This window comes from Oncorhynchus tshawytscha, linkage group LG04 (assembly GCF_018296145.1).
Source record: "Oncorhynchus tshawytscha isolate Ot180627B linkage group LG04, Otsh_v2.0, whole genome shotgun sequence".
In the NCBI taxonomy this organism is placed as follows: Eukaryota; Metazoa; Chordata; class Actinopteri; order Salmoniformes; family Salmonidae; genus Oncorhynchus; species Oncorhynchus tshawytscha.
Window position 1 is genome coordinate 33212861 of NC_056432.1, and position 15646 is coordinate 33228506.

Consider the following 15646-nt stretch of genomic DNA (forward strand, 5'->3'; position numbering starts at 1 on the left):
TGATCTAAATTGGGACACTTTTTTGGGACTTAAGATATGCTAGAAAAGTACATCTCGTATTTGAAGTATACAGTATAATATGAATTTGTATTTTATTTAAGTATACTTGTAAAATATCAAAATAAAAGTTCTCTGCTTGGGCTATTCCACCTGCTACGTTATCTTATGTAGCTCAGGAATAGTGTCAGTGCTTCACCTCAGGAAGTACACATTTATTTAGTCCACAGCATTTCCCCAACATTATGGCAACGTTCTTATCAAGTTCCTATAACCACATTGCAGTGTCCTTGAGAGAGAGAGATTGTTCTTTTAGCTTGCTGCTCTGAGATCAAACATCACACAATTTACATCAAATCAGAGCCATGTACTCAATATCTGGCTGTGTGTTAATGGTGTTAGTGAGTTTCAACAGCTGCTGTTGCACCAGACGATGAGATGACGCTTCTATTTGAAAGTGGGCTATCCATCCACCTTTCTTTGTTTAGCTGGGAACAACAGCTCTGCAGCTGTGGGCCTCTCGTGGATTGTTTTGGAAAAGGTCTGATGGAGGGAGCGCTGGCTGGGCACAACACGGGTCAGATAGCCTCAGAGAGGGGGAGGGCGGGATAGAGGGAGAGAAGGGAGGGGTGGGGGATTAGAGGGTGTGATTGAGGGAGAGAGATGGGGATAGGGGGATAGAGGGAGAGTGAAAGGGGGATAGAGTGAAAGGGGGATAGAGAGAGATTTGGGGGGGGTAGAGAGAGTGGGAGTCAGGGAGAGTAGGAGTGAGGCACCAGCACAGCAGTGCCAACAGTCCAGGTCCCCTAAACAATGACACACGAAGCCAGACTGACCGACTGGCTAATTAACATTCCTCATGTTCAACAGACAGACAGACCCAGCACCAGAAAACATTTTGTTGTTGTTATAATTATTACCAGAGTGTAGGGTGCCCCAAAGGGACTCTTCTTATCAACTGTATGCAATCATTTCCTCTGTGTTGTCTTAGGAATTCAGTCTTCTCTGTGTTGAATTCTCCAACCCCCACTGTCTCACCTCTGACAAGCAGAGGTTACATCCTGGAAGTCTGACATCTGATTGGAGGTTAACTTTACAGTAATACTATGGGTGAACAACTCAGCTTTTGAACAACTCTGATGCTTATGAAGGGGTCTTTAGATGAATTGTTCTTCCTTATTTGTTTCTCTCTCTTTGAACATGCTTAGAATAATGCCTTGTAATGCTTTGTAACTTAAGCTTTATGCCTTGTATAATGTTATCGTTCATTTGACAAAGTAATTAAGTACACTTATATTTAGAATTCCTTCTCAGACGTTTCTTCATTACCTATGACTGTAACTCAACCATAGTCTCTTGCGTATTGCTAATTATTTTTATGAAGTCAGATGAGCATTTTAATAGGCTAATTGGTCAGTCTTATTACGAGTCACATGTGATGTGTGTATATATAATGTAGGTTACTGTATAGACACATATTACTGCCCACTTCAGGGTGAAATGTAGCCTGGCTGACGTGACCCACATGACTACACAGCGAGAGATGGTGTTAGCCAGATTAGGTGAAATGACCTTGAGGCTGTGAATTGTGCTCTTTATACATGTTATGCAATAGCATGACCTCCATGATATATTCATGATAATTGCATTTCCAATTCGCATTTGAATAAACATGTTATGACTCAGTGCTGCCCATGAAGGCCAACAGCCAGTGTACACACACACACACACACACACACAGAGAGAACACACACATACAGACAGTCTCTCCTGAGGCCAATGTTTATACACACACACACATACAGACAGTGTCTCCTAACCTGCCCTACAGCACAGACATCAGCTCCAAGTCAAATAGTATTTACTCTGTGTGTTGCTGCTGTGTTGTTAGCAACGGCAGAGCTGGTGCACCGATAAGGCTTCAGTTTGAGGATAAAGACAGGGTCTGTCTGCTACATACCCCTCTTAATGTCCGCCTGCTTTGTGTTTTGTTTGGGTCCAGACACACACAATAACATTTTCAATTAATAATAAAACCAGAATTGACAATCCTCATCAAGGACAATTTCACGCCAGCCGGAGCTCAAAATATTTTTGGTATCAGATTGTTCTGGAAATTCTCACAAAGAAGCTTCATTGGGAGGAAGGATGTTTGAAATGCTTTTTACATTTGTATCACAAACCATTTTTGAGAATCATAATGAAAGTGGCCATTTCAGGCCCTTTTTAGACCTGTTCATGCCTCCTGTAAGACCCTATGATCTGTGAACACTACATGACACCTTGGTGTCGTTATGCTCATTATAATGGGCTCTAACATATGGAGTGTGTCTACATTCTGAAAGACACATTTTCAGTCAAAACTACTGTTTTTGATTTAGCTGATTCTTAGACATTGTCTGGAACCATATAATCTTCAAACTCATCGCTTTTCCAGAGTGGGCTCTCTGGTACTTTTAATGATATGACCCATTTTATACATAGAAATTAACGTTATAAGTCATTAAATCTCCACCCAACACAGCCAGAAGAGGATTTGCCACCCCTCAGAGCCTCGTTCCTCTTTAGTTTTCTGCCTTTCTAGGGAGTTTTTCCTAGCCACCGTGTGTCTACATCTGCATTGCTTGCTGTTTGGGGTTTTAGGCTGTGTTTCTGTATAGCACTTTTGTGACATCGGCTGATGTAAAAAGGGCTTTATGAATACATTTGATTGGTTAACCAATCACAGCCCTCCTTTTGGATTGCAAATTCCAATGACTATTCAATGTGTTGATGGTGCTCATAAAACGTGTCCTACCTTCAGAATTAGCAGAGAGCCCAGTCTGGGAATGTGATATACTTGTAGAGTATATTGTTCCAAACAATACGTCTTAAAGTGAACACAATCAAAAAGGGTCATTTTGAGATATTAATATGACTATTTTTAATATTGAATAAATTAAGGTTGTAAATCAGCAAAAAAAAACGTAATTCAGCTACCAAGCTTAGCACTGTTCTTCAAGTAAATGTGTTTTTGGAAAATGCTCAGTGAAAATTGTTAGAATAAGTCCCTGTGAAGAGAATTGTATGGTTTGTTTTACTTTGCAATCATTCGTTGTTGTATGGTATACATTTTAAAGTGAAAATCCTAGTCTCAGCATTTCTCTGTTACTGTGGAATTGCCCTGTCTTGAGGCTGGTAGACTTCCTGACATGATGTCTACTTGGGAGGGAGAAAGCCCAGCTGTATGCGACAGGTGACATCATAGTTGTACATTTGACATTTTGGTTCCTCGTTCGTGTGTAGACGCACAAGAACACACACACACACACAGAATGCTAATTGGATGAAGGCTCACCAGAGTGAGCCCTGATTGGACACATGCCTGATGAAGTAAGATATGTTTGGACACAGAGCTGATAAGGAGGAGTGCTTATAGGTTGCAGCGGGACACACAGGCAAAGCTTATGTAAGTAATAATGGCAGGTGGACTGACTGGGCTGCGCTCTGAGTAGCAGGTACATTGATATGCTGGAGGTGAGGCCACTGCAGGTTTAGCTGGAGGTTAACAGACAGAAATAGACACAGAAAGAAAACACTGAAATATATCCAATATCTCGCTGTGTAAATGCCCCCACCATCTCTCTTTCTTCTCTCTCTCTCTCTCTCTCTCTCTCTCTCTTTCTCTCTCTCGCTGTCTTTATGAAACAACTGCACTTAGACTCATTTCACACTCACATACATTCTAGTTACACACACACACAAGCTGATGGTGTGGCTGAATGGTGAATAGCTTGTGTGTATGTGTGTGTGTGTGTGTGTGAGAGAGCCTTGGCTGAGGTTCCATTAGTCCTCATGCAGTAGTACACTCTGAGAGTCTGCAGTCTCTCTGCTTGCCGTGGAGTCATTTATCCAGCGCAGTTACTGCAGCACGCATGGCTGCTCACACACCCATCTACCTCCCCTCTTTCCTCTTCCCCCCACAGCAGAGCTCCTCACAGGGAGTTTTTGTTTGGCTGTGTGAGGGGGAATTATGGAGTGACTGACAGCAGGAACACCACTAATGAATGCACAAAAATACCCAGTTGTCTTGCCTTCTCAGAGAATAGATCATTTGCTGCGGGATGGTTAATCACTTCAGGTTTTGAAATAGATGAAATTGCCTTTAACTGTCGGAAATTAACAAAAAAATATGAAATTAATATTTTGAGGGGCCACCTGCTAAAATTGCTCCAATAATGAAAACACTTTAGCGTATCTGCTGGAATTTCCCAGTTAATGAAAAAATGTTTGCCTGCAGACATTTTTCCAAGTTTCGATTCTGACATCTGAGGTACGGCCTAACATTGAAGCAGAGGGCATTCTCCTACTGTTCTTTCACTCTGTAATCATATAATGTAATGGAGTCTTTCCTCTCTTCTCTTCCAGAGGCTGTCTGGAGATTGAAACCTCCCCATGACTGCCTGATGACCAAGAGATGTGGTCGTGATCTCTGTTCCACTGGCAGAGCTTTTCACTAAGCAAGGTGACTGATTACACCTTCACTTTTCACTTAGCAGGGTGACTGATTACACCTTCACTTTTCACTTAGCAGGGTGACTGATTACACCTTCACTTTTCACTTAGCAGGGTGACTGATTACACCTTCACTTTTCACTTAGCAGGGTGACTGATTACACCTTCACTTTTCACTTAGCAGGGTGACTGATTACACCTTCACTTAGCAGGGTGTGCTCATTATACCTGCTTCACGCGGACACTCCTGTCTACAGGGTCTTATTGATAAGCATCACTGCCAGATACTGCAGATATACTGTGTTAGTTTACATCGTCACATTAAGACCTACAGGAGCAATTCAGCATGACAATGTCTAGCGTATGTAGACAATGTGGCTGTGTATCTGTGTCAGATGATGCAGTGAAAAATGCGTAGCTCACCAATCTGCACAGGTCTATTAGTCAAACTCAAACTGTAGGCCTATGTGGTCGTGTGCTCTAGCCTGAGAAAGACGGTAGTGGCAAAACCTCCCTCTTTGTGAGCTTTGTGTTGACATTATGAAATAACCCAAAATGAATCTAGTCAGTCAATGTGAATTGACTTTATTCCTGTACCACTGACCTAAAGTAGCACCTGAAGAAACTTTGTTTGTTTCTAAACTTTGACCAGTGAGTTCCTTTATTCTTCTGCTCTGTCCTCTCATCAGATGTCAACGACCACAGAAAATGGAGTGGGAGGGTCTCGAAACACGAGCGGAGAGAAAACATACAAGAAGGTACAGTTTCATCCCTCCATATACTGCTCTCTCTGGCTGGATTCTACTGGCCTTTTATGACAACCATGAAGGGAGGTTTCTTAATGCTTGTTGAAATGAATGACCATTTATCACTATGAAGCCTGTTGATGTGACCCAAGAAGCCTTTTAAAGTGACCCATTGTCATATGAGCTCCTATCAATGTCCTGCTTCTACACAGTTCGCACATGATGGGAAGCTATCCTCACAGTCCATTCTCTGCTTTACTACATTTTCATTTGGATCAGACGTGGTGGTGATGGGATTTTTGTGCCACACACAATATAACAGGGCCTAATGCAGTCGATTTGAAACATCTAGGTATTGAATTTGACATTATCAGAACTATTGAAGCCATCGAAGACGGTGTCATGGGCATCAACTGGCTTTCAATTTCATGACGTTAACGTGCTTGTTTCAGAAAATCGGACATTGTTTTCTGATTGCACTGTATGTTCCTGAACTGACTTTTACAAGACATTTTACACGGACTTTTACAAGACATTTTACACGGACTTTTACAAGACATTTTACACGGACTTTTACAAGACATTTTACACGGACTTTTACAAGACATTTTACACTGACTTTTACAAGACATTTTACACTGACTTTTACAAGACATTTTACACTGACTTTTACAAGACATTTTACACTGACTTTTACAAGACATTTTACACTGACTTTTACAAGACATTTTACACGGACTTTTACAAGACATTTTACACGGACTTTTACAAGACATTTTACACGGACTTTTACAAGACATTTTACACTGACTTTTACAAGACATTTTACACGGACTTTTACAAGACATTTTACACGGACTTTTACAAGACATTTTACACTGACCTTTACAAGACATGCATGGAATTTGCTACCTTGCTCTTTGGAGTTTACGCCTAGTTCACCTACCTTTTTTTTAAGGTATCTGCAACCACAGATACGTATCTGTATTCCCAGTCATGTGAAATCCATTGAATAGGGCCTAATAAATTGATTTCAATTCACTGATTTCCTAATATGAACTGTAACTCCGTACAATCCTTGAAATTGTTGCATGTTGCGTTTTATATTTTTGTTTGATGGATTTTTTGCTTGATTGAGTTGTTGATTCGTTAATGTATGTGTTGATTGTTTGGTTGTCCCTGACCCTCAGACCACATCGTCAGCCCTGAAGGGGGCCATCCAGTTGGGCATCGGCTACACAGTGGGCAACCTGACCTCCAAACCTGACAGAGATGTTCTCATGCAGGACTTCTATGTGGTGGAGAGCGTCTTCCTGCCAAGGTGAGGAGCAGGGACATGACGGATGATTATATTGATGCTATAGTATATAAACTCAGCAAAAAAAGAAACGTGCTCTCACTGTCAACTGCGTTTATTTTCAGCAAACTTAACATGTGGGGCGGCAGGGTAGCCTAGTGGTTAGAGCGTTGGACTAGTAACCGAAAGGTTGCAAGTTCGAATCCCTGAGCTGACAAGGTACAAATCTGTCGTTCTGCCCCTGAACAGGCAGTTAACCCACTGTTCCTAGGCCGTCATTGAAAATAAGAATTTGTTCTTAACTGACTTGTCTAGTAAAATAAAGGTAAAATAAAAAATAAATAAAAAATGTGTAAATATTTGTATGAACATAACAAGATTCCACAACTGAGACATAAACTAAACAAGTTCCACAGACATGTGACTAACAGAAATGGCATAATGTGTACCTGAACAAAGGGGGGGTCAAAATCAAAAGTAACAGTCAGTATCTGGTGTGGCCACCAGCTGCATTAAGTACTGCAGTGCATCTCCTCCTCATGGACTGCACCAGATTTGCCAGTTCTTGCTGTGAGATGTTACCCCACTCTTCCACCAAGGCAAGTTCCCGGACATTTCTGGGGGGAATGGCCCTAGCCCTCACCCTTCGATCCAACAGGTCCCAGACATGCTCAATGGGATTGAGATCCGGACTCTTTGCTGGCCATGGCAGAACACTGACATTCCTGTCTTGCAGCAAATCACAGACAGAACAAGCAGTATGGCTGGTGGCATTGTCATGCTGAAGTGTCATGTCAGGATAAGCCTGCAGGAAGGGTACCTTCCCTGTAATGCTTAGCGTTGAGATTGCCTGCAATGACAACAAGCTCAGTCCGATGATGCTGTGACACACCGCCCCAGACCATGACGGACCATCCACCTCCAAATCTATCACACTCCAGATTACAGGCCTCTGTGTAACACTCATTCCTTCGACGATAAACGCAAATCCAACCATCACACCTGGTAAGACAACCACAACTCATCAGTGAAGAACTCTTTTTGCTAGTCCTGTCTGGTCCAGCGACGGTGGGTTTGTGCCCATAGGCAACATTGTTGCTGGGGCGGCAGGGTAGCCTAGTGGTTAGAGCGTCAAACCCTCGAGCTGACAAGGTACAAATCTGTTGTTCTGCCCCTGAACAGGCAGTTAACTCACTGTTCCTAGGCCGTCATTGAAAATAAGAATTTGTTCTTAACTGACTTGCCTAGTTAAATAAAGGTCCAAATTAAAATTAAATGTCTGGTGAGGACCTGCCTACAAGCCTATTGCGAGCAGTCTGAGCACTGATGGAGGGATTGTGCATTCCTGGTGTAACTCGAGCAGTTGTTGTTGCCATCCTGTGCCTGTCCCGCAGGTGTGATGTTCGGATGTACCGATCCTGTGCAGGTGGTGTTACACGTGGCCTGCCACTGCGAGGACGATCAGCTGTCTGTCTTGCCTTACTTGTTGTAATATTAATTGTATTTCAGAACCATTTGCTTTGCTAGTTATAGGCTGTTAGCTAGCTAACATTGAACCTGGTTGGTTAGCTACCTGCAGATTCATGCATGGTAGTAACGTCATGAGTTGGGATTATGGTTCATTGTTTCATTAGCTAGCTACATGTCTTAAGGTCACAAAATCAAAGGAATACCTCCCAGATTGCAGTTCCTAGGGCTTCCACTAGATGTCAACAGTCTTTAGAAAGAGTTTCAGGCTTGTTTTTTGAAAAATTAGATAGTATTTGTAGTTTTTCTAGGTGGCTCCCATTTTGACTGTAGTATTGTGCCGCGCGTGCATGAGGGCACGCACTTTATTATTTATCTCCGGTAATGAACATACTATTCTCCGTCTTAAATTGTACTGTTTATTTACATATTAGGGTACCTGAGGATCAATTAGAAACATTGTTGGGACGAAGTTTATTGGTAACTTTTGGAATTCCTTTATATGCATTTTGAAACCGGCGGATTACTGAATCAAGCGCGCCAGCTAAACTTACTTTTTTTGGGATATAAAGAAGGACTTTATCGAACAAAATTACCATTTGATGTGTAGCTGGGACCCTTGGGATTGCGAACAGAGGAAAATCTTCAAATATAAGTGATGTATTTTATTGCTATTTCTGACTTTTGTAATGCCTGTGCTGGTTTGGAAAATGTTTATAATGAATTTGTGTGTGGGGCGCTGTCCTCAGATAATCGCATGTTATGCTTTCGCCGTAAAGCCTTTTTGAAATCTGACAAAGTGGCTGGATTAACAAGAAGTTAAGCTTTTAAATGATGTAGGACACTTGTATTTTCATGAATGTTTAATATTACGATTTTGTATTTTGAATTTGGCGCACTCCGATTTCACCGGATGTTGTTGAATTTGATCCTGGTAACAGGATTTCCGTACTAAGAGGTTTTAATAAAAGACTCCACTATGCAAGTATCCATTTCAATAGATTGTTCATGCTGTCACTGTGAGCTGTTGATAGATGTAGCTGGTAATTTTGCTCTGGCTATCTACTCCGATTTCAGAGCACTCTCGTCTGAGTGTGCCAGAGCTTAGAATAACTGACAAATTTACCAATATGGCCGGTGTTAGTAAACGTTGGCAAAATAAAGCCTAATTAAATTGCTGCCAGCAGCATAGTTGCAGTCACCAATGCTCTGGATAACACAAAAACAGCCTAACCAGCTCTGCTCGGGCTTGTAAAATGGTCAAAGTGAGCTGTTCTCTCATTTGTGTCTGGAAGTAGTTAGCAAGCTAGTCAATGTTAGCCAGTTAGCTTGGGTGCTTGACTGCTGTTGTTAGGACAGAATGCTCAGATCAACCCTTAAAGAGATGGGTGGGGCTAAAGGTTAAGAGGGTGTGAACGATGCTGAATGGGTGTAGACAAAGAGGAGCTCCAGTACATGTACCAAAAATATTCAAAGGCCATTTTCCCAAAAGGGATGTTTCAAGTTATCAACTTTCAAAGCAGAATTACTTTCCCATTGTTCCTCAACTGTAGTGCATGATATACAATTTTCTAGCTCTGAGTCTCTACTTTTATCTAATGTAAAAAACCCAATTACAAATTTTGTTTCATAAGACCGAATCGAGCCGGTCAGTCACCAATGTGTCGGGGGAAACCCTGTTCAACCGACGACCGAGGTCAGCCTGCAGGCACCCAGCTCGCCATAAGGAGTCACTAGAGTGCGATGAGCCAAGTAAATTTCGGGAGCACGGACTGTAGGCCATTATTAGGCATTTTGACTATTGTATTAGTGAATTTCACTCTGTATGTAGGCTTGTTCTAGCTATTTGCGTTGCACGACCCCATCACGCAGAGCCTATATTCATATCAATAAATGAGACAAAACTAAATATTGATTAAGTCTTGGCTATAATCTGTCCTGATTGAAATAGCCTTGGGGTCCCTTAATGGTCTGGACTTTTCCCTATCAGCCACTGCACATGCTTCTTCAACAAGTGTGTTTAAAATGCTTTTTGAGACTGTATTTAGAGGCCTGTGAGCTAGGGTCTCTTTTTAATAATAATAAAAAGTTATAAAACACAAATAGAGTTCTACGATTATTACGCAAAGCACCAGTACCCAAAATGATAGGCATTCAACTTAGTCAATGCAATTCAGGCTATTTGTTTTTATTTGGATAGGTCTAAATTAAACATTAAATTATTAAAGTGATAGGCTAAAGAACTAAGAATTTAGATAATTTTGAATACACACATGGATATCAATCAACTAATGGATAAGACTTCTATTCCCTTTTGATTTAGTTCCTATTGCAACTGAGACAAATGACTGAATGGCTGACATATTGACTGGATTAATTAAATGTTCAAATATGTTGGAATGATGAGTTGCACGCATCATGCATGCTCTGCACTGGTAAATACTGCTGGTTATGTTTCATTATTCCTGGTAGACACTACTGGTTATGTTTCATTATTCCTGGTAGATACTACTGGTTATGTTTCATTATTCCTGGTAGACACTACTGGTTATGTTTCATTATTCCTGGTAGATACTACTGGTTATGTTTCATTATTCCTGGTAGATACTACTGGTTATGTTTCATTATTCCTGGTAGATAGTACTGGTTATGTTTCTGATTGGAGACCGAGCCCATAGAATGGGATGGTGCAATATTGAAATGGTCATATTTTGATAAGGTGCATGCATGTGGATGTCCACGTCACCCAGAGACATGCCCATTCTGTAGAGAGATACACCTAGCATACTGAAACTTCACTGTTGTAGGCATAATACAGCTAGTGCTATCTAGACTTGTACTGGCAATCAAATCCATGACATTAGCTACCTAGCTACCTAAATGTGAAGTAAACTCAACTGAGGAGTAATAGAGAATGGAGACTTTTAACTTGAAAATGTGCAGGATACCGCTTCCCAGTTTCCCTGACTTTGTTTATACTGTGTTATGTTTGAGCACTCCTCACAGGCTGTTCGGTGAACATTGTTTTTGTTGGTGAGATGAAACTGCCAAAACTCTCAAAGGTATTATTGTACGTCAGAATTGCAACACAAGATTTGTTCAAGCCTAAACTGTTCGTCCGTAATCGTAACACGATGTTTGAATGTTCACTGGTGAAATTTCACATTTACGTTTCACACATGGCTTTTCTTACGATCCTAACAATTTACATATGGATTTTCTTAAGATTCTAGCGATACGTACCTTTAACCTTTTGTCAGCTATCTCACTCCATAGCTTAACCCCTCGTTGATTATCCCTTACGTATAGTAATACTGAGTAGCAGTTTACAATATGTTGTATCTACCTACGTATGCTTTCACACATACATGCTTTACAGCCTGAGTAGATGAATCCTAATAAGTCCTTTAGAAACACTACAACCTATGTTGACGCTGCTGTGAAGTGACTCGTTGACTTTCAGCAGTGAACCTGCAGTATGGCTGAAGAGGGAACAGAGGTTGAGCTAGATCTGTCTGCTAGCTGAAATAGGAAAGCTTCATGTCTGGATCTCTCCATGAAACAAGGGAGGAGGCGTTCTCCTTAAACAGTAATGACGCACATAGAGGATTCATATCCTAAAGAATAAAAAAGGGGCTTCTATCATTTAACATGAATGTGAATCGGCTAGTTGAAGTCATGGTGTATGGACTCTGTCAATCCAGTGGATTATATACCCCAAATCCCTGGAAATCAGCTTACTGTGTCTTTTAACACCAGTGTGCAAAACATACTGCATGCCGTGTCATGCCTGGCCTATCAAATTGTCTGTCTTTAATAATTACATCAGCAGCTTAAAGAAACACTTTACATAACCCCAAACACACCCAGGAATACACTCACCCATACACACAAACAAACACATGCACATACACACACACACACACACACATACACAAGTGTAAGAGATGACATTATTAGTGCCGTCAGATCACATCTCTTGGTATTAACAGATGAGCGAACGGCATGCACTGTTTGAGTAATCTTCTTGTCTATATCGCACATATTTCGCCAAAGATGTAGAAAATCTGTTACCGAACGACATTAAACAAACCTCTCCCCATATGAAAAACAGAAAATCACCAGAGAATGTCATCCTCTTGATTGGTTGAGTTTTGTAAGCAAGTTTTTAAAGAATTGATATTTGCTAATGGTCATGCCAGCCTCTTTCCCTTCCAAGCTCGGCAGAGACTTGGACTAGGAAATGCTTTCTGTGTGTCCCTTTCCAAATGGCACATCAGGACATGCAAAGTCTGTCCTTCAATAGAAACTGAACACACTGGTATATGCAAACATGCTGTCAGATTTAACTCGCACCCTTGAGTTTCACATTTATTATTCTCATTTCAATATATACTGCAGGTTAAAGGGATTTTATGCAAATTTTCCTGCTTAACACAGGTGCAATAGCCATCCCAGAATGTTGAAATTAATTTGTTTAGCCAAACATACAGAGAGAGAACAATATGTTCTCATTTGTCTCTTTATGGGCATCTTTTGACTGAGAGCGGGCTGGTGACAATGACAACACTGGAGAGACCAGGTGTTTTAACCTCTACTAGAAGAGACAAAAGACTCTCCATGGAGGAAAAACAAACAGAACAAAATGAGTGTAGGAGGAAGCTTAAGTCATGACGTGGCTACAGGCATACAGTGGTTCCCAAACTGTGGGGCGTGAGGAGCCGCCGGGGGGGGGTTTATTTTAATTTTTTAAAGGAACTCAGTCCGGCTTTAAACATACTCTTGAAAGTTGTAGCATGCACGACAGCGCCAGCTGTTCTGGACGACCGTGTGGTAACGCTCTTTCTCGGTAGCCGATGTGAGCAAGACCGTTAAACAGGTCAACATTCACAAAACCGCGGGGCCAGATGGATTACCAGGACGTGTACTCAAAGCATGCGCGGATTAACTGGCAAGTGTCTTCACTGACATTTTCAACCTCTCTCTGACAGTCTGTACTACCTACATGTTTCAAGCAGACCACCATAGTCCCTGTGCCCAAGGAAGCGAAAGTAACCTGCCTCAATGATTACTGCCCCGTAGCACTCACGTCGGTAGCCATGAAGTGCTTTGAAAGGATGGTCATGGCTCACATCAACACCATCCTCCCAGATACCCTAGACCCACTCCAATTCGCATACTGCCGAACAGATCCACAGATAACGCAATCTCAATAGCACTCCACACTGCCCTTTCCCACCTGTACAAAAGGAACACCTATATGAGAATGCTGTTCATTGACTGACTACATCTCAGCGTTCAACACCATAGTGCCCTCAAAGCTCATCACTAAGCTAAGGACTAAAATAAACACCTCCATCTGCAACTGGATTCTGGACTTCCTGACAGGATTCCCCCAGGTGGTAAGGGTAGGCAACAACACGTCTGCCACGGTGATCCCAGACACTGGGGCCCCTCAGGGGTGTGTACTTAGTCCCCTCTTGTACTCCCTGTTCACCCACAACTGCGTGACCAAACACGACTCCAACACTATTAAGTTTGCTGACGACACAACAGTGGTTGGCCTGATCACCGACAATGATGAGACAGCCTATAGGGAGGAGGTCAGAGACCTGGCAGTGTGGTGCCAGGGCAACAACCTCTTCCTCAATGTGAGCAAGACAAAGGATCTGATCGTGGACCACAGGAAAAGGCGGGCCGAACAACACCTTTTCCCCCCTAGGAGACTGAAAAGATGTAGCATAGGTCCCCAGATCCTCAAAGTTATACAGCTGCACCATCGAGAGCATCCTGACCGGTTGCATCACCGCCTTACAGAGAGTAGTGTGTACTACTGGGGCCAAGCTTCCTGCCATCCAGGACCTATAAAATAGGTGGTGTCAGAGGAAAGCCCAAAAACTTGTCAGAGACTCCAGTCACCCAAGTCATAGACTGTTATTTCTGCTACCGCACGGCAAGTGGAGCGTCAAGTCTAGGACCAAAAGTCTCCTTAACAGATTTCACCCCCAAGCCATAAGACTGCTGAACAATTAATTAAATGGCCAACAGACTATTTACATTGACCTCCCCCACTGCGGGGGTCGTGGGATGTTCCCCAATGCTGGAAGGTGGGCCCGAGTGAAAAAGTTTGGGAACCCCTGCAGTAACAGAACAGCAGTAGTTTTTGACTCAATCTCTCCTTCTCTCTCTTTCTTTCTGTCTATTTCTCTGTCTACCTCTTTCTCTCTTTCTCTATCTCTCTCTCTTTCTCTCTCTTTCTTTCTTCCCCCCCCCCCTTGAGAGACACAGGGCACGAGTGACTGATGCAGAGCTCTCAGAGAGGATCCTCCGGGATCCTCCTTCACTTCCCTTATCTCCATTGGTTCCCTGAACTCATACTGCCAGGCTGTCACTGGCGTTGGCGTCTGTACATCTCAGACATTGTTTATCTGCTGTAACTTGTCTAGTGTTATTTTCTCGAACAGTACTCTAGTTCTGCTCTGTGTGGATAAGACATTTTCATTGCTGTGTGTGTTTGTGTGCTCTTTCATCTAAATGGTTCTAATATGAGACTATACCGTTTCAGTCACAGCAGGCAGGCAGCACATAGCTCTGTGCAGCTGGAGGTCATTCTCTTTGCTACACACACACACACACACACACACACACACACACACACACACACAGCGTGATTTCGTTCAGCAGTAGGCTGATGATCACACCTATTTATGTTGAGGCTGTAGCCTGTCCTGTTACTGGGTGGAAGCACTGGGTGGAAGCATCTTCGGCCAATTGAGGGTTCAACAACCAGGTTTCGATAGCAGCTCGCTGTGGAGGTGACCCTGAAAACGAAGCCTTTTTAACGCCCTTTTAATGGATTGAGATTTAGGATGCAGTGTGTTGGCGTGTTGTTACAGGATCATCTGGAGCTAATCACCCAGTAAACCTCCTGTATTCTGTTCCACCTGGCACGGCTACAGGTTCGTACCGAAACAGGCTCAGTCTCTACGTGAGCCATGTCAGCCTCTCATCAAAGAAAGAGAAAGAAAGGACAACAGAAATGTGTGTTATTTATTACTCTCTCTCTCTCTGAGTGGTTGTGTGTGTGTGTGTGTTTGCGCGCATGTATCAGCAGTTAACCCCTTGCTAGAGAGATGCCAGAGAGATGGGCCCTTCAGGTCAAAGTCATTACCACCTCTCTATTATTACACTGTCATTATCACTGGGACAGGTAGATCAGAGGAGAATACACCATGAAGTTTCAATATGCAGCACTACCATATAGAATATATAACATACTGTGTGAGCAGGACCAGCTATTATCTATATGTTATTCTACACTCACATTACTTTTCATTCAAAACTATTTTCTACCGTTCTTTTCTATTATGCCATAGCTTTAGTTTCGGATTCACGTACTTTACTCCAAGGCTGTTGTACCCTCCTCACCACAGCTCTTATGAATGCCCTGACACATCCTGCATTTGTGATCAGTCGTCATTGCTATCAGACAAAAGGCTACAGGACAAGCAAAGAGAGAGAGTGAGTGAGAGTGAGTGAGAGTGAGTGAGAGTGAGTGAGAGTGAGAGTGAGTGAGAGAGTGAGTGAGAGAGTGAGTGAGAGTGAGAGTGAGAGTGAGAGTGAGAGAGAGTGAGAGTGAGAGTGA

At 42.4% G+C, this 15646-nt stretch overlaps 1 protein-coding gene across 2 annotated transcripts in view; it reads left to right on the forward strand.

Annotated features, from left to right (window-relative positions):
- The window catches only part of pip5k1bb (phosphatidylinositol-4-phosphate 5-kinase, type I, beta b), an 86518-nt gene that overhangs the window by 42512 nt on the left and 28360 nt on the right, over positions 1 to 15646 (forward strand). For both annotated transcript variants that reach the window (XM_024417739.2, XM_024417738.2), the window contains 3 exons: positions 4405 to 4501; positions 5181 to 5249; positions 6428 to 6558. In XM_024417739.2, coding sequence (XP_024273507.1) covers positions 5181 to 5249; positions 6428 to 6558 — 200 coding nt within the window. In that variant the 5' untranslated portion in view covers positions 4405 to 4501. The remainder of the gene's footprint in view (positions 1 to 4404; positions 4502 to 5180; positions 5250 to 6427; positions 6559 to 15646) is intronic.